Below are 24069 nucleotides of genomic sequence, written 5' to 3' on the forward strand. Positions count from 1 at the left end.
CATAATTTTGCTTATAGCTTGCTTATATAGGTCTGACAAAAAGCAACCAATCAGGGTTAGCTAGAAGATACCTAGCCAATCACAACAAACAAGGGTCAATCGGGTTCCACTCTCTGCTATGTTGCTATGGTTAACATGATGTTGTTTAAAACTGCCTACTGCAGCTTTAATTACGCACACACACACACACACACACACACACACACACACACACACACACACACACACACACTCTGTCGATGCAGGTCGGGTGGAATTGTGAAATAGTAGTGAGCGTGATGTGTTGATCTGAGATCCCTCTGATAACAAATCATGACACAATGTGTGTGTGTGTGTGTGTGTGTGTGTGTGTGTGTGTGTGTGTGTGTGTGTGTGTGTGTGTGTGTGTGTGTGTGTGTGTGTGTGTGTGCGCGCGCGTGTGCGCGTGTGCTCATGTGTGTGTGTGTTTATCTGGTGTTTATGATTGCACCTTACTAGCTTACTACCAACAATGACGTATTGTACTTGCCCCAGAGGGAGGAGAAGTTGTGACATGCAAACTCGCTCCTGGTTGGTTAACTATAATTCAAACATCTGTGAGCCTGACGGGGGGAGATGGGGAAGGAGGGGGGCGGGGGGGGTTAAAGGGGGGGTCATGACGTCATTGCAAGCGACACTGGAGCTGGATGTCATAAAGGAAACATGTGCTTCTTCTTGTACAGGCAACAGGTTAAAGAGGAGATGCAGTTAGTTCACTGTGTGGGTGTGGGTGTGTGTGTGTGTGTGTGCGCATGTGTGTGTGTGCGTGTGTGTGTGCGTGTGTGTGTGTGTGTGCGTGTGCGTGCGTGTGTGTGCATGTGTCACCAGATTCCAGGTGGTGTGCTGTCTGAGGTGAATCATGAGGTAGGTTTGCACCCTCAGGCTGCGTAGGTAGGTACTGAGCTCTCACTCACGCACGCGCGCGCACACACGCACACACACACACACACACACACACACACACACACACACACGCACACAAACTAGAACCAAGACAAAGGGGCACTTTACACAAGGACGGTTTCCTATAGAAATGGGGAATTATTTGATCGTTAGTGCCTCCCTTTTAGACGGCGACGGCGAATTCGCGCTTAGGAAACGACACATTTTGGAACCACCCTCCAGAGTGAAATTGTTTGATAGGCTTCCCGCTGAGGGCTCCATGTAATCGCTTTGGAACGGCACATTTCAGAAACTCTGACGTGCCTGCACACGCGACACACGCGATTACGCCATAGCCGTGCGTCAGTATGAATGAAGTTTGGCAACATTCAGAATTAAGCTACACTAGTCTGCGGCCAACTTCAGCTATATGTTCAGAACGTTACTGCTGCGAGGAGGCGATGGCTGTACCTGGTCGGCATTTAACGTTAGTTACAAAAGCATGTCAACAGTGTTTTCTCACTGCCAGTAGCCTACAGTAGGGTTTGACAGATAGCACACTCAGCGCTCCCGGTCCTCGCTGCTCGTTAAAGATTTTGAATAGGCGTTATTCTGATAAACTGGTCACATATATGTTACATTCTCACCCGACAAATATTAAAACTTTAAAACAGTTTGGGGTTTTCTTTAGCTTGAAAAAAGCTTTTTGGCAAGTCTAAATGACTGCGGAAAGCGTACTCTACTTCCGCGTTTAAAACCGGAAAGACGATTACGAAATTACGTCATGCAGAAGCGTCCTTGTATGGGCAAAGAATAAGGTGATTACACTGCCACCTAGCGACCTGGCATGTACATTACGGCGTTTTAAAAATTCAACAGCGCTCATGTAAACAGGGAGAAGGTGTGAAGGAAAAGGTGTGAAGGAAACGCTATTGTGTCGTTTCTTCCAGAAACTGTCCTCGTGTAAAGGGCCCCAAAGAGAGACAGAAATGCAGAACTAACCTCTGTTTCTCCTGGAGCGACAGCCTGCAGCTCTGATGCAACTTTGTTGAGGGTTAGATTCAGGACACCAATCTTTTGTCCATTGTGACTCCAGTCCTCCCTCTCTGCTGCCTCCATCCTCCACCATGCTCCGTTCTGCATCATAAATCAGAAACATACACACTTTCATCAGCCAGTCAAACTGAGTTAGCAAAAGATCTCATGTTTAGTCTGGGCCCCTCTGCAGCATTTCTGTGGCGGAGCAGCAGTGAGAGAAAGCATACTTGGAACATCGGGAGAGGATATTAAAGACACTAAATTACACTCTTGAATTTCTTACTGAGAGGCTGGGTGGAACATGGAAGAATTCATATACAGTAGGCCTATGTCTGTTCATTTCCACGCCACCAGAATGCTAAGTCTGCTGGCGTCGAAATCAGGGACTCGATAGTATTGATTCCCACTTCTCCAAATATGTTGTTTTGTGCTTGTTTTCGGCCTCAATTGAAAATGAGATGTCAGTCTTAACGTTGATTTACCCTTAAAGAAAAGTTACCCTTTGTTTTCGTTGGAACTTCTTCTCTTTCAGATGGCTGCCCAGTTTCAGTTCAAACCCCATCACTGGAGATGACCAACCTCCTCCACCTCCTCCACATCCAGGCACCTCCCACTCACATCAGCAGTTACCAACCTTAGTTTGCACTATTCTATTCCTTACACCCTTACACCTTATAAAAGCTGACTGGAGACATCTCCGGAGGAGATCGGCTGTTCATTCGTCCTGACTTTTCGACATCGGAGTGTTTGAAAGGGAGTATGAAATCAAGGACTGATGGTTTCTGATGGATAGAGACAGGGAGGGGGATCAGAGAAGACACTAGTCCACATTCCACCATCCACCAATTCATCTTTCTAAATAAAACTACCGGTATGCTATGTAATACAATCTTTAGCTTTCCGTCTTTAGAAGTAATTCTCCAGAAATCTGCCCTCTTAGAATGTCAACAGGATTTATTGTGGGTGTGCATCAAGGGTGGAAGTTACATTTACTCACATAATTGTAATTTGTGTATTCTTTTTTTAAATAGGCTACATTTACTTAACTTTGTTTTTGCTGAAGAATCATACTCACACTAAGCAATAGACTCATCGTTTTAAAATTGCAGAAAAGATCATATCTAATGAGTCTTTTCTCAAAAGTAATACCTTTCAAACAAGCAATTGACTTTATACTCCAATAGATTTCTACACCAGTATTCTTACTTTTAAGTCAGCAAAGAAACAGTATTACTTAGAGTAAGACCTCTTTACTCTGTAGTCGTCTTTCCACCACCGGTTCAAGGTTCAAGTTTCAAAAAACTTTAATGTCCCCGAGAGGCAATTACATCATATACCAGTAACAATATGGGGACATTTCTACGTGTTCTTATGGGTACGATAGTGCTGCACAGGTACAAGATGATGGAGCAGAATATGGTCTGTAACAGCAAAGTACTCATATTACACATAAAACAACACATAAATAATGCATATTGTCTGAAATCATATTGCTGGGCTGAAAGTACCTGTTGCATCATTGGGTTTGGATTGACTGTGTGGATTAAATGCACAGGTTTGACATAGACACTGAATCTTCAGAAGTACACACTGGTCCAAGTTCTGGTGTGTTACTACATTTCTCATTTTTCTTCAATACATTGTGGAGACTTTTGGTTTACCAGCTATCTGAGCAATGTCCTTTATTTTTAGATTGGTTGGATAAGTGCTGCTGCCAAGATACTACAACAGACAGACAGGATGAGTGTTAGTGTGTGTCTGTGTGTGTGCGTGCGTGTGTGTGTGTGTGTGTGTGTGTGTGTGTGTGTGCGTGTGCGTGCGTGCATGTGTGTGTGTGTGTGTGTGTCACCGTTCAAACAGAGGTTCTACAGAGTTTGGGACACTTTGTGTACACAAACCATAAAGCATCCGTAACTGTAGTAAATATTTGAATCCTGTGCTATTGTTGTGAATAAGCACGCTCTCAACTAATGTATTTAAAATGTGTGTGTCTATAGTACCTGTATCCTCCCATCAGGCTGTTACATCTTTCTACCCCCCCCCCCCCTATACCCCCCTATAAACTGCCCCGGACACAGATCTCCATTGTTCACATCAAGCCCTGATTCTCCCTGTTTCACCCCTCACTCACCAGACTCAAATATCAGGTGTGCCCAGTCCAGAGCTCACATTTCAGAGGTATTTCATAGCTGCTCACAACTTCTGACACTTCTTTTCTCCTGCTGCTCCTGATAATGACACTTTGATGGTTATTATGAGGCATAACCCTAGCTGTATCCTATAACCATATAACCAAAACAGCTTGGTGAAGTCATAAAGCCACTAAGTGTGGAATGAAAAAAAAAAAAATCTCGGCCCATTTAATCCCTAAATATCTTTGTTTGCACACACTTGTTAATTCTGTTTTCCATAGCCAGCCAGTTTCCCCTGTTCCTCTCTCGCCCCTCATCACGGCCTCTGCTTGGGTAAGCACACTGTAATAATCTTGGTGAAGGGCCGATCCATCAGAGGAAACCTCGACATCGCTCTCCTCCGGCCCACCAGGACAAGTTAAGTCCGCTGACATAACAGAGGACTTTGATATCCCTTCCAGCTATATAGTGGTTTAAATATTTTGACAGGGGAATTGCACCTTGGTGACTCTCTCTCTCGCGCATACACTCTTTCTCTAAAACTCACTCTCTCTCTCTCTCTCCCCCTCTGTTGTTGCATTATGCTCTCTCATCCTTGAGTGTGAGATGCGTGCGTCAACAGCGGGACTCTTCTCCACTTGGCGGGAGGTTAAATGTGCAAAGGGGACGTGCGCTCCGGCTCCTCGCTCCTGACTGATCTCCTCCGGCTCTGTGAAAAGGCAGCAACCCAAATAAGGAGATCGGCGTCGGGCGAAGAGTGAGTGGAGCAGAAGCGGAGCAGAGCCAGAGAGCATTCCTTAGAAAGGCCTGGGATGAGTGGTTTGATAGGGTGGAGTGTGTGTGTGTGTGTGTGTGAGTGAGTGGTGGGATGAAAGGGAGGCATGGATGGAAGGATTGAGGGAGATGGGGAGGAAGGATGGAGAGAGGGAGGGAGAGATCACAGGAGCAAGGGGGGGGGAGGTCATCAGAGACTGGAGGCAGGTTCAGTTGCAGTTTAAATCTCTAACAGCGGCCGTAGGGCAAGAGTCTGCATCTCCCTTCACCAGCTCTCTCTCTGCTCTCTCTCTCTCTCTCTCTGCCTCCCTCCCTTTTTCTCTACCTCTCTCTCTCTCTAACTCTCTCCATTTCCTCTGGCTGTGCTGGACTCAGGCTCTCTAAAGTGAAACCCCTCGACCTCCTAAAACCATCTCAGACCAGGAGAGACGACACCTCGACTTTTCTTAAAACGATCCATTTCTCATCTCGGGCGCGAGGGGAATCCGACTGAAGCGGCACCATGGAGGCCATCAAGAAGAAGATGCAGATGCTGAAACTGGACAAGGAGAACGCCATCGACCGGGCGGAGCAGGCCGAGACGGACAAGAAGGCGGCGGAGGACAAATGCAAGCAGGTGAAGTGAGAGAGAGAGATGGAAGGAGAGAAAGAAAGGAGGGGGGACATTGTGTGGAGGGGTCAGAAGTGATGGGTCATGATGATGATGTCAATTATAGGAGTCAGGAGAGGAGACAGGAAACACTGATGGCTAAAGGGGTTGGAGTACAGTTGTGTGATCGGCCATGAAAAGTGACATAAAATATGAATGATCCTATATAAAATTGCTCAGCTCAAGTAGAAAATGTGTTATCTGGTTTATGAGTTTGTATTTGCAATTAGATAAATTAGTACATTTATTTGTTAAAAGACTGGAGTTGTAGAAAGAAACACCCAGTGAATGGCAGCCTTAAGCTTTTCTTTTAAGCCTTTCCCCCTTTACTGGTTCTTAAGCTAATCACAACACTGATACCATACCAGACATACCTTCCAGGAAATGGGCTGTACTGTTCCCATTTGGTTATACTTCACTGTTTGCGAGGAAATGTTTGAAACCTGAATCAAAGAGGTTTCTTTTAAGGGTTGAAGAGTTGAAAGTCTAGCTAAGGAATTTAGTGAATTCAACAAATGTTTGTGGCAGTCTGTGAAACATCAACACTTACTGCGGCTTGAGAGAAAAGATTCCAGGGAAATGCTCTCAAAAGTAGCAATAATCTTATTTTCTTTGGCTCTGTGATATTGTTATTTATGGGGGAGAAATATCATAAATTCTATTTAATCTATAGGGAATGAAGAATATCTGATCAAAAAGTACAAACACTATCAAGCATCCAAGCATAGACATAAAAGACAGCAACTTTTGTTGACATAAAACACACACACACACACACACACACACACACACACACACACACACACACACACACACACACACACACACACACACACACACACACACACACACACACACACACACACACACACACACACACACACACACACACACACACACACACACACACACACACACACACACACACACACACACACACACACACACACACACACACACACAGGTGGCCCAACAGTTAGAGAAGCGAGCTTGTGACCGGAAGGTCGTTGGTTCAATCCCCGGGACCGGCAGGATAAATCTGGCTGGGGAAAGTGAAAAGGCAGCGCTTGCCCCTCCCTCATTACCACCACTGAGGTGCCCTTGAGCAAGGCCCTTAACCCCAACTGCTCCAGTGGAGCTGATCAGTGGCCAGCAGATCAGACTGTGGTTGTACTGGTCAGCTTACCAGGCATGAATGTGTGTGTGTGAATGTGAACAGGGCGCTCCTGAAAAAGAGAGCATTGCTCTCAGTGAGACTCGGACTCCCCCTGTATAAATCAAGGTAAAAACAAATCACTGTGGTTAACGCACTAAACTTGAGGAAAAGTGTATATGGTAACAAACCTTCTGACAAGGCGATGGGTGCAGGAACAATAGGTCAGTCTCAATGCTGTTGACAGTGAGGCTCACAGCCTGAACTAGGATCAACCAGAGAGATATCATCACACCAACTTCATGGAGGGATTGGCCGGTCCAGGTGATGAGGCCACTCAGGATGAAGGTTTGGTGTCTGGGGGAGGAGACAGTGGAGATACGCCTGGTGTTACAAGACCAGGACGTTCGAGAACAAAGTATCAGAGCATCTGTCTGAGTAGATGCCTGTCCTTCTGCCCATCTGACAGGTGTCTCCAACACAAAAGAGACAATGTAACATGTACACACATGAGAACGCAGAGGACACACACATATGGATGCACACACACACACACACACACACACACACAGTGATAGCAGCTGTATTTTTAGAGGCCAGGCGAGATAGGCAGTGTGGAATCCAGTGGGATTATCAGGAGCACTTCACAGGCTCAGAGAGGAACGCTGATTAGGGGGGAACACTTAACCCCAGAGAGAGAGAGAGAAAGGGGGGAGAGAGAGAGAGAGAGAGAGGAGAGAGGGGGAGAGAGAGAGAGAGAGAGAGAGAGAGAGAGAGAGATTAGGTTCTGCATACCAGGACCCTTGTCACAGACTAAAAATAAACCATTAACACTCAAATATACCCCAACACATTAACTAATTAGACTTCCAAATCATGACAGCCATTGGTGTTGATTTAGCGTTGATCTAAATTGAAACACCATCGTCTTTTAACACTGTCCTCTCAGATAATATATATTAGCCTAATACTTGAAAGGGTGCTAACGAAGCGGATATATTTGACACCTCATCACCAGGGGCGGACTGGGATCCTAATTCAGGCCGGGCATTAGATACCAAGCAGGCCAGGCTGATACGGGCCGACGCGCGTGCCGGCGTCCGAAGGGCGCCGGCGAAAAATTTGGGCCGTCTGAAGCTCAATTTGGGCCGTTTGAAGCCCAATTTGGGCCGTTTGAAGCCAGATTTGGGCTGTTTGAAGCCCAATTTGGGTCGTTTAAAGCCAGATTTGGGCCGTTTGAAGCCCGATTTGGGCCGTTTGAAGCCCAATTTCCAAAAAAAAAAAAAAAAAAAAATAATAATTTTTTTTTTTTTTTGCAGGCCAGGCCAGGCCAGGCCAGGCCACCGGGCATTTGCCCGACGTGCCCGATTATGCAGTCCGCCACTGCTCATCACGCACCATCAATCCACTATCACCAAACTGTAAACTACCTCACATAGCGTTTTTTGAGTTAACGAATTATTGAGAGTTTTGAGTGTAACATTTTTCACAAAACAATCCAGAGTTCAGTGCACTGAACTTTTACCGTGTGAACCTCTGCTGAACCTTTGCTGTATTTACTCAAGTCGAGTAAAGTCAAGTTCATGCATGAAGCACTTTCAACAGACAAGATGTTAAATATCAATAAAAGGTCATTAAAACTCATTGAAATGATACAGATGGACTATAAACACAGCCCAAAGCCTCAGTGTGACAAACTATTAGAAAAAGATCTAGTTTCAAAGTTCTCAAGTTTATGTAGTTGATGAGTTTCATGAAAATGAAGCAAAATGCCCCATTAATAATAAGTTCATAATAAGAATGAGTCATTGCAATAGGATTGCTAAACAGATCATGCAGATCGATACCTCATGAAAAGAGGACAGAATAGAATAGAATAGAATAGAATAGAATAGAATAGAATAGAATCGAATAGAATAGAATAAAATAGCAGATCTAACAGTGTTTTGTGCTGCAGATGGAGGAGGAGCTGCTGGACCTACAGAAGAAGATGAAGCAGACGGAGGACGAGCTGGACAAATACTCTGAGGGCCTGAAAGACGCCCAGGAGAAACTGGAACTGTCCGAGAAGAAAGCCACAGACGTGAGTGAAGGGTCTCACACTCACACACACATACATGCGCGCACACGCGCACGAACGCACACGCGTGCACACACCAACACACACACATACACACACACACACACACACACACACACACACACACACACACACACACACACACACACACACACACGTACGTGGAGGTACTACAGGGGGTACTTGAGCGAAAGGGTACTAATTGCTACTCTTTCCATTTCTTCCATTCCATTTCTTATTTTGTAATGTTATTATTTTGTAATGTTATATTCTTCAAACGGTGGGTTATCATTCATTCATTGCATCATATGCTATAATTTTCTCTTGCTGTTTCCTAAGCAAAATGTTGTAGTCAGATAAAGAGGGTACTAGAAAAACAGGGAAAGGGGGTACTGAAGACCTGCATTAGTCCATATAGCCGGAGTATTAGAGCCAGCCCCAGCTGTGAGCCTCCTTTGATCCACTGTGAATGGTCTGGAGCACATGACAGAGAGACTGTTACATTCCTGTGCAGCCAGTCCTGAAAGATGAGCGCATGAATAAACTGCCCCCCCCCCCCCCCCCCCCGACACACACACACACACACACACACACACACACACACACAAACCGCATTCACTGGCAGCTCAAACCAGAACATCCATAACACAGCGCAGCGGCACTGGCTAACAGACAGGTATGCTGTAAACACCATGCTATAAGTTCATCATCATCATTCCTAGTAACAACAAATGACTGTCTTAATGCTTAAGACATATGTATTTTCTTTTTTTCCTTAATGCTTATGTTCCCTCTTACCTGTAGTGCTATTTATTTGAAAAACTCAACAGCAATTTCCAGAAACATGGACCAGTTATTCAAGATTTCATGTAGGAACTATTTTCTCTCGACCAAACTACACCCCCTAGCTGTGGGTGTAGTTCGGTTGAAAGAAAGTACCGGTAGTCACTCCTCGCTACCAGAGGGCCAGATCGTGACCGTGCACTTCCACCAGTAGCCTACTGTAACTCCCAATTATAGCTACTAATTTGATGAAAAGGACGTAACCAAAGTTTATTATACCAACATTTATATTTTTCATATTCAAATTTAGTAGGAATCTTCCATTCCGATGACACCAGAAACGTTGCTCTAGCTTTAAAACAGCCCGCTACAGCAATTTGATGGGGTACATCCATTATGTCATATTAATCAGATTAGTAATGTTGCAGCATGTGCAATGTGCATCCTGGATATAGTTTGTTACAATAGCGTTAGCTCAAATGCTAACGTTAAACAGTATGTGGATGGACAATGCTGACACCATTAGCGCCATGTTCTGGGATGTACAGTAAAATAAAAACAGATTTGGTTGGTCTAACTTAATCTAATTTAACCAAAAATGTCCATCTTGTAAAAAAAGAAAGAAAGAAAAGGGGCCCACGCTGAGTGAGGTCAGGGGGGCACATGTGACCCACGGGCAGCCAGTTGCCCACCGCTGATCTAGATGGATATAGGTAAGAGGAAAAATATGTATTTTTGATTTGGGGGTGAACTGTACCTTTAATATTACAGTGCCGACCTGAATTCAAACAGAGATAGGGATCCTTGAATAGATAATTGTTTTACTCTTCCATTTTTAGCCTAGAGTATGAAAGTCTACAATACAGAGTTTGAGTGTTTAGAGGACCTTTTTTTAAATGTTCCCTGCATGAGCCATTTTTTTCTGCAGGATGATGATGTCAGTGGATGGATTGTTTTGCTTTGGACTAAGTGGTGTTATCCTGTTCATACTGTAGTGATATGATTATCACCGCAGACACACTGTCCCACTCATATAGCACAACTGCGTCCTGGAGTCTAAACCAGCCTCAAAAGGATTTCTTTGGTGGTTTACTCAAGTAATTAAAGTCAGTAAAAGTAGCAGCACATTAGAGCAAACGGTTTCTCTGTTGCTAATCAGCAGCAATCTGGGGGGAAAAACAATACTACTGTGGACTGTGGGCGACAGCAAACCACAGCACTGTATATCTGTCAAGGGCGGAGCCTCCAGCATTTGTGAGTGTTTGTGCATGCATCTGTGTGTGTGTGTGTGTGTGCGCGTGCATGCATGTGTGTGTGTGTGTGTGTGCGCGCGCGTGCATGCATCTGTGTGTGTGTGTGTGTGTGTGTGTGTGCGTGTGTGCGCGTGTGTGTGTGTGTGTGTGTATGTCAGAGACAGTTCTCCAGAGACCTCCAGGATTTTGTCAAATGTGTTCGTTGAACACTAAACAAAATACGATTATCATAAAGTGTAAACAAATACCAATAACTTGAGCTACTAGTAGAGAGGAAAAGACTGCTATTACATAATTTTATATTATTTTTTTCTTCTGATTTCCCCCCAATTTCTTCCCAATTGTACTTGGCCAATTCCCCCTGCTGCCCCACCCCCTCTGCTGATTTGGGGAGAGCCAGACACACACATGCTTCCTCCGATACATGTGCAGTTGCCAACCGCTTCTTTTCACCCAACAGCGTGAGCGTGGAGCTTCACCGGCAGAACGTAGCACGTGGGAGGATCACGCTATTCCCACCAGTTCCCTTCCGCCCCGAACAGGCGCCCCGACCGACCAGAGGAGGCGCTAGTGCTACAATTTTATATTCTTAGTGTAACGTAGCCAGCGGTCGTGCTGTGCAGTGAAGTAATCCTCACTCCCTGACGCCTTAAGAGATGCTCTAGCAACAGACGCTAGAGCTCGTGGGTTTTAGCCTCCTTGCTAGAGCGTGCAGCTCCCATGCCGGAGGTTCCGAGTTCGATTCCCCAGCTGCGGAGGACGGACGACAACGCGTGACCCGGATGGGAGTGAGGTTTAGTACAGAACAGGGTTATGCCAGAATACAAATCAAAACAAAGCATACAGTACGTGTAGAAATACTTATTGGGTTAGGATACAATGCTGTTGACGTCAATTACTGGCAAAAAGCCACTTTACTAATAACTGGTAGGAGGAATAAGTCATTCCAATAGGATTACTAGGCAGATCATGCAGGAATGTCATGAAAGTAGCCCCCCTCCAACTTCCAGCAGGATGTTGTATTGTTTGAGTCTTGTGGAGGATATCCCATGGAAACGCAGTGTTGTACTACACAGAGAGAGAGAGAGAGAGAGAGAGAGAGAGAGAGAAGGGGGAAGTGGCTGACACACAGGCAGAGGGATGGAGGCTGAGACACACTGAATTATCTTTATCCAGTGATTAAAAAAAACTCTGAGAATAGCTCTGAAAAACATTCCATGAAAAGTGGGTCAAGTGAGTAGTGAACCCTTTTAAGCCTAAACTGGGTGTCTTTCTCCCTCATGGGTGTGTTGCAGTGCCTGGGAAGCTACACGTTTAAAACAAATCTTAACAGCTATCTTTTTTTAACTAGATATTAACCAGACTCCTCTACACACACACAGATAAATACCTCTGAGGATCTGCTCCAAAGCTCCTCTACTCCTCTGCCATGAATGCCCGTCCACATGTCACTTATTAGAGGCAGCAGTCCAGTCATTACACATGTGAACTCACACAGACACCACTGAGCAGACAGGGAGCCGGGTGGGGGCAGGGAGAGAGGAGAGCAGCTAGCCAGGGACCCGGACGAGCATGCAGCGACTGCTTGCATGTTCTGATTCAAAAAACCCTCAACCATCTGCAGTGTGTTCATAAATTCGGGTCATCCAAGATCAGTTGGGCTTGGGCTAAGCTGCCAAAGCAAACAGACAAGAGTTTATCTCCAGTTTTCTCAGATGACAATCACCATGTTAGCATTCAAGATGCAGAGAGCTGAAAAAGGGGGATGGGAGTGGGTGTGGCACCCTAGGTGGTGCGGTCGCTGATAACGCCCCACAGCAGGGAGTGCTTTAAAAGGCAGGGGAAAGCTGGACTGCAAGGTCCGGGCGGGCAGAGGGAGCTGCAGCAGGCAGGAGGGGGTTCTGTCCAGGCGGGCAGAGGGAGCTGCAGCAGGCGGGAGGGGGTCCTGCAGGGTCCGAGCAGGCAGAGCGAGCTGCAGCAGGCGGGAGGGGGTTCTGTCCAGGCGGGCAGAGGGAGCTGCAGCAGGCGGGAGGGGGTCCTGCAGGGTCCGAGCAGGCAGAGCGAGCTGCAGCAGGCGGGAGGGGGTTCTGTCCAGGCGGGCAGAGGGAGCTGCAGCAGGCGGGAGGGGGTTCTGTCCAGGCAGGCAGAGGGAGCTGCAGCAGGCGGAAGGGGGTTCTGTCCAGGCGGGCAGAGGGAGCTGCAGCAGGCGGGAGGGGGTTCTGTCCGGGCAGGCAGAAGGAGCTGCAGCAAGCGGGAGGGGGTTCTGTCCAGGCAGGCAGAGGGAGCTGCAGCAGGCGGAAGGGGGTTCTGTCCAGGCGGGCAGAGGGAGCTGCAGCAGGCGGGAGGGGGTTCTGTCCAGGCAGGCAGAGGGAGCTGCAGCAGGCGGAAGGGGGTTCTGTCCAGGCGGGCAGAGGGAGCTGCAGCAGGCGGGAGGGGGTTCTGTCCGGGCAGGCAGAAGGAGCTGCAGCAAGCGGGAGGGGGTTCTGTCCAGGCAGGCAGACGGAGCTGCAGCAGGCAGGAGGGGGTTCTGTCCAGGCAGGCAGAGGGAGCTGCAGCAGGCAGGAGGGGGTTCTGTCCAGGCAGGCAGAGGGAGCTGCAGCAGGCAGGATCATGTCTATGTTCCCCGGGTTCTATGTTCCCCGGGTTCTATATTCCCCGTTTTTCACTAACCCTAAACCTAACCTCCCCCAGACCCTAACCCAAAACCTAACCTCTCCCACCCCCCACGCCTAAACCTAACCTCCCCCAGACCCTAACCCAAAACCTAACCTCTCCCAGGGAACATAGCGGGGAACATAGGACCCTATTTGGGAAAAGCGGGGAACATAGGACCCGGGGAACATAGGACCCGGGGAACATAGGGATGACCCCCAGCAGGCTGGAGGGGGTTCTGTCCGGGCAGGCAGAGGGAGCTGCAGCAGGCTGGAGGGGGTTCTGTCCAGGCAGGCAGAGGGAGCTGCAGCAAGCGGGAGGGGGTTCTGTCCGGGCAGGCAGAGGGAGCTGCAGCAGGCTGGAGGGGGTTCTGTCCAGGCAGGCAGAGGGAGCTGCAGCAAGCGGGAGGGGGTTCTGCAGGGTCCGGGCGGGCAGAGGGAGCTGCAGCAGGCGGGAGGGGGTCCTGGTATGCCTGGAATGCAGCTAAGGCAAACAGAAAGCCCCAAGCTCCTGCCTGCGCCTAATGAAATCAATGCTTGCAGCTTTTCTGGCAAATCAAAACAGGGACTATAGAGCTGTGGGAGAGGTTTTTCACACTGCTGGATTAAACCGCCAAACTGAACTGAACTGGGATCTGCTGGCCTAGTCGTCCGGCCACACAACATATATACAGGCCGTCATGTGGCTATAGGAAACTGTAAGGGTAAACAGAGTCAGGGCCAGCAGTGTAACATGCAAGAGGAAGCACAGATCTGATTTAGACATAAACACTTAACATATATATATATAGGCTATAGGGCCAGGCGGATACCAGATGAGTCACATCGATTGCTTGCTATTATCTCTCTCTCACACACACACACACACACACACACACACACACACACACACACACACACACACACACACACACACACACACACACACACACACACACACACACACACACACACACACACACACACACACTCTCTTACACAGAATAACTCCATTTATGCCTGAGATTGGTCCGCAAACTATAGTCTGATTGTCTGTTCAAGATGTTTGAACTTTCTTTCTCTTGTTTTGACACTGTATCTGACATTTTGTATATCTTTGTTTTCATATAGGCAAATGATTTCAGTTACAGCGAAGGCCTCTATCAAGAGCAGCGTGATGCACAAAGCAGACTAATGGAAACTAACCGTGAACATAATGAGTACCCATGCAGTTTTATGGTTGGTTCACTGGCAGTAATATATCAAATAACTTTAGTTATTAATTTATTTAGAGCTATGTGGTTAGTTTGAGATGCCGTAGAGGCGTAGACCAAGTTGTGTCCGATGTTTCATTCATTCACTGATCAAGATATTCCAGATGTTCAAGTCATTGATAGATAGATAGATAGATAGATAGATAGATAGATAGATAGATAGATAGATAGATAGATAGATAGATAGATAGATATAATGGGGGGCATTTTGAAAGTGTCGATTTGACAGAATAGAATGTGTCGGCGACACTGAAACTATTGGCACTGCACCTTTACAATAATTGAAAGCAGTTCAGACTGACTTTTCCTTTGTCTAAAGGCTCGTTGATCACATCAGTCACAGGGATCAGCTTTTACACACACACACACACACACCCACACACACACACGCACACACACACACACACACACACACACACACACACACACACACACACACACACACAGAGCCTCAGAATTCGACTATTCCTTCGTTTCACTCAATCAAAGTCTCACACAAGGACCCCGTATTTCCACTGCGGGCTCCATTCGCAAAGGTCCTGCTTTTTCATACATATAGCAATCACAATAAAACAGTACTTGCCTTAACGCAATATTGTCCGCCGGGAAACTTGTGTTCTTAAATCTTGTGTAGTCTCCAATTCTGAGCCTTTTTTTGTCACGACAGCCAGCCCAGAACCTGTATCAAGCCTGCCATTTCCATTGAAAATGGCTGTTGTTGTTCTTCGCATTCCCAGAGGGTTAGGGAAACAGCGTCATCTCTGCTGTGGCATACGGGGGGAAACCTGTAATTACACATGCGGAAGAACAGAAATTACTGGCATGACAAAAACAGATCTGAATTGGAAACTACACAAGATTTAAGAACACAAATTGCCCGGCGGACAACAACATTGTGTTAAAGGCAAGTATTGCCCCTTTCGGAACTGCTAAGCTAACGCTACGCAGTCCCTTATTAGTATACCGCCGATGTAGCGTCCACAGGTCGCTCCGTCTGCTAAATCTTTCAAACTACTCGATAAAGTTTCGCAAATGAAATTTCAAATGTACTTACGGAGCGAAAAGGGTTGTGTGAACCTCGGCGCATGATGTTGAAACAATAGCGCCACTAATAAACATGTTTAATCCCTCACTGAAACCCGGGTGTCATTTCCTCAAAATGAATCAGCGACAAACACTCGTCTTCTTCTGCGCTGCTGGGGCCGAAGTGATAGCGAGCGTTATGGTTGCTATGCGCACCACCCATGACAGCAGCGCAGAAGAAGACGAGTGTTTGTCGCTGATTCATTTTGAGGAAATGACACCCGGGTTTCAGTGAGGGATTAAACATGTTTATTAGTGGCGCTATTGTTTCAACATCATGCGCCGAGGTTCACACAACCCTTTTCGCTCCGTAAGTACATTTGAAATTTCATTTGCGAAACTTTATCGAGTAGTTTGAAAGATTTAGCAGACGGAGCGACCTGTGGACGCTACATCGGCGGTATACTAATAAGGGACTGCGTAGCGTTAGCTTAGCAGTTCCGAAAGGGGCAAAGGCAAGTACTGTTTTAATTTGATTGCTACATGTATGAAAAAGTAGGGCCTTAGCGAATGGAGCCCGCACTCAGCAGTGAAAATATGGGGTCCTTGTGTGAGACTATGATTGAGTGAAACGAATGAGTAGTCGAATTTTGAGGCTAGCACACACACACACACACACACACACACACACACACACACACACACACACACACACACACACACACGCGCGCACCACACGCACACGCCCCGCCCACCCTGACCTCATCATCCCAATCATCGCGCTCCTCTGGTTGACTGTGTAGAGAGACTGGTGCGCTGTGGCTCTCCTCCTCCCTGTTCTCTGCCTTTCTGTCCGCCTCGCCTCGCCTGCCTCTCCCAGACTGGATCTGTGTCCGCACCACAACTACTACCACATTCCACAGGACAACTTTTCACACTGTGTCGACCAACTTTTTACTAAAACCTTCACCTCACAGGAAGACATTTGGGAAAACACCTGGACACCGTTTTCGCTTATGTAACTTTTTTTTTCTTCCACTTGAAAGATTCCTGGCTTCTTTACATTCCAAAGACTTTCGACCAGGCGGATTTTGACCAAGCGCGTGCGAAGTATTTGTTTGTATTGCTGCTTATTCTTACTTTGAATAGTAGACCAAAAGAAGCAGCAGCGGCAGGCTACTTTACACTTTCTTTTGCACAAGCCGAGATTAGTCTTATATTTGTTTTCTACCTGTAGTAGTCTTACTTTGGTGTGAACTAGCTCTAGTCGACAATGGCAGGTCTGAACTCTCTGGATGCTGTGAAGAGGAAGATTCAGTGTTTGCAGCAGCAAGCCGACGACGCAGAGGACCGGGCTCAGGTCCTGCAGAGAGAGCTGGACAGTGAACGGGAACTCCGGGAGAAAGTGAGACAACCAACCCCCCCTCTTTTCTGTCTTTTCTCTCTCTTAATATCGCCCTCTTTGTCTATATCTCTGCTCGGTTATATGTCCGAGTGATTAAGTTAGCTGTAACTTCTGCCACATTCACCTCTCATGGCTTTAAAACTCGACTTATTTCAAGTCATTGATTCATTCACCGGCAAACCGACCGTGCCACAATGCAAGGCGTTGGTCTCTTGTGGAAGAAGGGGGGGGGGGGGGGGGGGGAGTTGGGATTCCTGTAGGGCTTTGCGCATGCGTGTTCTCCCCCTGATTTACAGGCCACTGTAACCTACTGCGAATAATGAGGTCAGCCTTGATATACAGTTTTACCATCCAGGCTGTAATGAATGACATTTATTGTGTCAAAAAATCTTAGTTTAGACTGAATGTACTGAGAGATGATTGACTAGCCTATATTTAGATGCATAGATAGATGAGTGGAATGCTTTTAGGCCAGTGATTCTCAATCCTTTTTCATATCAAGGACCCTATTTAGTTCAGATTAGAGTTATGGACCCCCCCATTTGATGAGATGTTGTCTCTCAGACCCAATCTGAGAATATGTTTTTATTGTGAGATGATTTTGTCCAGAACTCTTTGACTGTATCTGTATTGTAGGTAGAGAGATACCAGCTAAACTACTACATGCTCTAATTGTTAACTTCTTGGAAATGAAATAATGCTGAACCCGCCGCACCCCATGTTGACAACCACTGCTTGAGGCTATTGAAATTCTCTTTTCACTTGCAGTAATCTTTCTCAGTGACACTTGTCAGGGGCAGGGCAGATGTTTGGCAACCCAAGTCGTCAAGTTGTAAGCCGGTGGAAGCATGAGGGAGGCCACCCTGCCTCCACAGACTTGACAGGCTTTAGAATGAGCTCTCCTCTCTGTCATTAGGGTTTCAAAGGAATACACTCTGAAGAAGAAGAACGTGTCATCTTCAACACCTCCGTCTGTGTGTTTATATTTCATTGTCTGTCAGTAGCATCATGTCAACACGACATACAGTATGCTATTAACACAAGAGTTAGTATGTTGAAAAGTAAGACAAAGCTGTCTCTCACTAATGTCATCTAATTTGTATCCGCTAGGCATATGTAAAATATAGCGATGGGAGAAAATGCTTAGCAGTACAGTTATTTAGTTGGGTAACAGTGTCGACTTGTTTCACATGGTGCTTTATGACATAAGGTGCCATAACCTTTTGCATAGGAGCTTGTTAATGACAGGACAAGCAGAACGACTCAAGGGCCTGTAAAGATATGGGAGCTGAAGTGATGAAAGGAGCTGGCTGTAGGACTTCCCCCTTCCATATAGACCGCCTATTAGGTTACAGAGCACCTTTTCATTTGTCAATTTGGAGTTTGCTCACCTCTTCAGGAGAATCTTTCTATACTGTATTATTATATTAAAGTATTAATCTCAAAGTAAAAAAAAAAGGTATTTTCAACAAATTAAAAATAAGAAATTAATAATATTATAGTTGAGGTTGTTCATGTCGGTGATTGTTCACTTAATGGCGATCACTTCCTTGAGTGTATAGTTTTGGGTGAATATTACATCACTGGGGCCTGTCTTCTGCACCATGGCTTCAGATTGAAGCATTGGAGTGGTTTGAGTGCTTCATGGATCTTTTCTGTACTGCTGAGCTCATCTAAAAGCCTTTTAATAGTGTTTGCTTCAGTATTTCCACTCTGCAACCTGTGGATTCTGTAGATCAGGCCCAGGTTCCCAAACTTTTCCATCCATGTACCACTAGTAGGTACCAAGCCAAATTTCCCAGGGACCACTTCCACTGCGTATACCATATTTCCCAAATATCGCGATATTTCTGAAAATCGGCCCAATCCGGCTACTGCTCAGGGTTAATGTGTATGTAAAAACGGTTTTCTGTTAAAATAAATAAATAAATTATCTGGCGGACCACCAGGCGGAGCCCCGTGGACCTCTGGTGGTCTTTGGGGTTTGGGAACCAATCGCCACACATGCCAAAGCATTGAAATGGTGTAAGCATGCAGCACAGTTGCACTGTAGGAGAAACTTAGGTATTCTAGACACACAACTCCCCTTCTTTTCTAAGGAGAGATTACTATTTTGCAACTTTTTGGTGTTTCCCATCACATCATCATTATGAAAGTGTGTGGGAGAAGACCATTGCTAGGCACAATAGAAACAGTATGGTGTTTGTCAAACAAGTCATTGAGAGGCCTTTTTGCAAATCAACACCAACAAGATATTTTTTTTATTTTTTATTTCCAGATTTTTCTATCCCATTTGTATCCCCCATTAGTGCTAATTAATTAATTTATCCTGGTTGCTGCTCCACCCTCTGCCGATCTGGGGAGAGCCGAAACTGGCTCCATGCTTCCTCCGAGACATGGGCAGTAGCCAGCCGCTTCTTTTCACCTGACAGGGGAAGCTTCACCGGTAGGACATAGCACGTGGGAGGATCACGCTATTCCCACGAGTTCCCCTCCCTCCGAACAGGCGCCCCGAACGACCAGAGGAGGCACCACTTCAGCGACCAGGATATTGCATGTTTTTGGTGAGGGGTTCCTATATGAAGGAAACCGACAGGGGGCACGGGGAGAACATGCAAACTCCACACAGAAAGGCTCTTTTGATGACCCCACCTGGGCGGTGGGCACTCGAGGACATGCGGACGGGCACGCACTCCTTCAGCACTCACAGCGTCCCAGGTGGGAATCGAACCCAGGACCTTCTAGCTGTGAGGTGACAGCGCTACCACTGCGCCACGATGCCCCCTAACAAGATATTTTAAAAGACTCTACTATTTGGGCACATATTGTTCAAACCGCGACCCATGTCCCTGACCCACCAGTATGCATAATATGCTGGCACTCTACTAGCTGTCAACACCAGGCAAGTGGGCAGGTATATTTCACTCACATACGGTCATAAACTAGACACACAGACACACAGGCCCTCAGGATGAATGGAGAGAGACAGTGGTGACACAAAGCGCTTAGACTGCAGGCTATGTGAGCCAGCAAGTGCCAAGAATGGTGACACATACAAATAGTATGCATGCAATCTCACACACTCTCTCTCTCACTCTCTCTCTCTCTCTCACTCTCTCACTCTCACACACACACACACACACACACACACAAATATTTGAATCAATCATTTACACCGCTAGATTTTTTAAATAATTGAGGCTTGAGTTTCATTCCAATTCATGGCACGTACTCTTACAAGATGATCTACAATATACAATCTAAATAAATGATGGTACTTTTTTTTAAGGATACCAGCAGACCGTTTTAAGTACTTGGCTGACAAATTGAACACTTTCACAGACCAGATCCAACTTATTTTGGAGGTCTTGAATGATGAAATTATTGTTATTTTCCAAAGTGGCTATGCTAATGCATTTTGGAATAGACATCTTCAATTTGAATCCTTTTAGGCTTGAAGGATGGAAAATAACATTTACAACTGTCACACATCCCAAGACATTTCTATTCATAGAGGAATCTACTGTGCGTTAGTGTGGAGTGGTTGGTTACCTTAGAGCAGGGATACTCATCTTGCTTTGCCCGGGGGCCACTTTTGTGAAATGATAGAAGGCCAGGGGCCAGTTAAAGAACAAACAATATAATTTTTTCTGTAGCGGATTGTAGGTTTTTGGGGTGTCAGCTGGAGTTTAGTCTGACAGTGTTGTGCACACCGGATAGTTAGTTAGGTTAAGTTAGTTAGGTTACATACATAAGTGCCTGGGTAGCGAGCAGACGGCAGTATTTGACAATTTAGCAGCTAAATCATAGATTATTGAAAGATATTCCATATTCCAGACTGGAATGCTATAACAGAAGTGGAGTATTGGCCAGAATGACATGAACATTTGGACACTTATTCAGCGGGTATCTTGCATGTTGCGTTCAGGTGCACTGTAAAAAAAAATGCAATTCCATCGTGGGGCACACAGGGGGCGCCCACGGGCCGCATGTGGCCCGCAGGCCGCAAGTTGAGTATCACTGCCTTAGAGGTAAGCCTCTAAGGCCATTACCTACAGGTATGCCTGTAGGTAATGAATGAGCCTGTAGGTAATGAATGAGCCTATAGGTAATGAATGAGTCTGTAGGTAATGGATGAGTCTGTAGGTAATGAATGAGTCTATAGGTAATGAATGAGTCTGTAGGTAAGGAATGAGTCTGTAGGTAGGTAATGAAGGAGTCTGTAGGTAATGAATGAATCTGTAGGTAATGAATGAGTCTGTAGGTAATGAAGGAGTCTGTAGGTAATGAACGAGTCTGTAGGTAATGAACGAGTCTGTAGGTAATGAACAAGTCTGTAGGTAATGAACGAGTCTGTACGAGTCTGTAGGTAATGAATGAGTCTGTAGGTAATGAATGAGTCTGTAGGTAATGAACAAGTCTGTACGAGTCTGTAGGTAATGAATGAGCCTGTAGGTAATGAATGAGTCTGTAGGTAATGAACGAGTCTGTAGGTAATGAACGAGTCTGTAGGTAATGAATGAGTCTGTAGGTAATGAATGAGTCTGTAGGTAATGAACGAGTCTGTACGAGTCTGTAGGTAATGAATGAGTCTGTAGGTAATGAACGAGTCTGTACGAGTCTGTAGGTAATGAATGAGCCTGTAGGTAATGAACGAGTCTGTAGGTCATGAACGAGTCTGTAGGTCATGAACGAGTCTGTAGGTAATGAATGAGCCTGTAGGTAATGAATGAGTCTGTAGGTAATGAACGAGTCTGTAGGTAATGAACGAGTCTGTAGGTAATGAATGAGTCTGTAGGTAATGAATTAATCTGTAGGTCATGAACGAGTCTGTAGGTAATGAATGAGCCTGTAGGTAATGAATGAGTCTGTAGGTAATGAACGAGTCTGTAGGTCATGAATGAGTCTATAGGTAATGAAGGAGTCTGTAGGTAATGAATGAGCCTGTAGGTCATGAACGAGTCTGTAGGTCATGAACGAGTCTGTAGGTCATGAATGAGTCTGTAGGTCATGAACGAGTCTGTAGGTCATGAATGAGCCTGTAGGTAATGAATGAGTCTGTAGGTCATGAACGAGTCTGTAGGTCATGAATGAGCCTGTAGGTAATGAATGAGTCTGTAGGTAATGAAAGAGTCTGTACGAGTCTGTAGGTAATGAATGAGTCTGTAGGTAATGAATTATTCTTAAAAAATGTCGAGCTAACAGGAAAACATTTGGCCACATCACTCGCTGAACATTTTTGACGCCCTGGAGACGTTCCTCAAGCGTTCAATAACCCTTAAGGCTTTGTCCCATTACAAAGGCACATGACATAACCTTGGAACACTCTTTTAACCTGCTGATGTGTTTCATCTATGGCCGACATTCTCAGTCGGCCTTTCAGCTTTTAAATAGTTTCCGATGCTCATTTGGCGACGGTCAGCCAAATATAATCATGGGTATTTCATGATTCCATGACACTGAGAGTTCCCCATGACAGGCATAAAGCTCAGTCAAGACTCTTCCAGGAAACCTCTCTCTAGTTATCTTTCAAAATGAGTGGGATTTTTTATTATGATTGCTAAAATCACTTTACCACATCTTTTGCTTCGGAAAAAAGTTTTTAAGCATAAAACTTATAGTATATGTCGTTAAAGTAAAGAAGGTATCGTGTGTGTGTGTGTGTGTGTGTGTGTGTATATATATGTATATATATATATATATACACACACACACACACACACACACACACAGGTTATATATTGTGTAGAAGAGAAGAGAATAAACTTTATTGTCCAGCCAAGAACTTAAAACAAGAAACCCCAGCTGTGATAGAGGAAGAGAGAAGCACACAAGTTCAGATCATATGAGACAAAGCAAGATGAACCGGGAAGTGGGACTTCAGTTTTGGGAAGCAGGTTCCCATCCCAGGCCCTGGACCTGGACCAGTATTATGGTCCAGTACTTCCTGTGCTGCTACTCCCAACACTTCCTGTCCCTGAGCTCCAGCCTTGACCAACAGGAAGATAAGCGAGTGTGTGTTTGGCGGACTGAGTGTTTATAGTTAGCTATATTCTGCTCTGGACTGAGTGTTTATAGTTAGCTATATTCTGCTCTGGACTGAGTGTTTATAGTTAGCTAATATTCTGCTCTGGATTGAGTGTTTATAGTTAGCTATATTCTGCTCTGGACTGAGTGTTTATAGTTAGCTATATTCTGCTCTGGACTGAGTGTTTATAGTTAGCTATATTCTGCTCTGGACTGAGTGTTTATAGTTAGCTATATTCTGCTCTGGACTGAGTGTTTATAGTTAGCTATATTCTGCTCTGGACTGAGTGTTTATAGTTAGCTATATTCTGCTCTGGACTGAGTGTTTATAGTTAGCTATATTCTGCTCTGGACTGAGTGTTTATAGTTAGCTATATTCTGCTCTGGACTGAGTGTTTATAGTTAGCTATATTCTGCTCTGGACTGAGTGTTTATAGTTAGCTATATTCTGCTCTGGACTGAGTGTTTATAGTTAGCTATATTCTGCTCTGGACTGAGTGTTTATAGTTAGCTATATTCTGCTCTGGACTGAGTGTTTATAGTTAGCTATATTCTGCTCTGGACTGAGTGTTTATAGTTAGCTATATTCTGCTCTGGACTGAGTGTTTATAGTTAGCTAATATTCTGCTCTGGCAGATGTGTTAAAGCTTTAGGCACATTTGTAGCAAAGCTCAGTGGTCCACGTATAAAGATGGCGTCCTTCATCATTTCTTCCCAAAACATCTAAACCTCCACATCAGCTCTTGTCAGTGCAGCAAAAACAGTTTTTCCTCTGGTGAGGCAAGTCAAACCACTGTTTTGTCTATTTGTGGCAGTTGTGGTGTTGTAATGCCATCTTCATTCAATTTGCTCTACAGAACTTTATTTTGTTCATACATGACAAGTGCGCCTCTTTTCTTTTTTAATGCCACTTCCATGTCATTTCCTGGAGGCTAATTACAGGAAATG

The 24069-nt window shown here is 45.5% G+C and overlaps 1 protein-coding gene across 2 annotated transcripts in view; it reads left to right on the forward strand.

The window, feature by feature from the left end:
- Window positions 1-5124: 5124 nt before the first annotated feature.
- Window positions 5125-24069, forward strand: part of tpm4a (tropomyosin 4a) — a 39803-nt gene continuing 20858 nt past the window's right edge. Inside the window, exons 1-2 of one of the 2 annotated variants that reach the window (XM_083647944.1) lie at window positions 5125-5460; window positions 8604-8729. In XM_083647944.1, coding sequence (XP_083504070.1) covers window positions 5347-5460; window positions 8604-8729 — 240 coding nt within the window. In that variant the 5' untranslated portion in view covers window positions 5125-5346. Of the gene's footprint in view, window positions 5461-8603; window positions 8730-16520; window positions 17095-24069 lie in introns of those variants that run through there. The other variant, XM_083647945.1, reaches the window with a different exon arrangement.

The sequence above is a fragment of the Poromitra crassiceps genome (genome assembly GCF_964638095.1).
Source record: "Poromitra crassiceps genome assembly, chromosome: 12".
NCBI lineage: Eukaryota > Metazoa > Chordata > Actinopteri > Beryciformes > Melamphaidae > Poromitra > Poromitra crassiceps.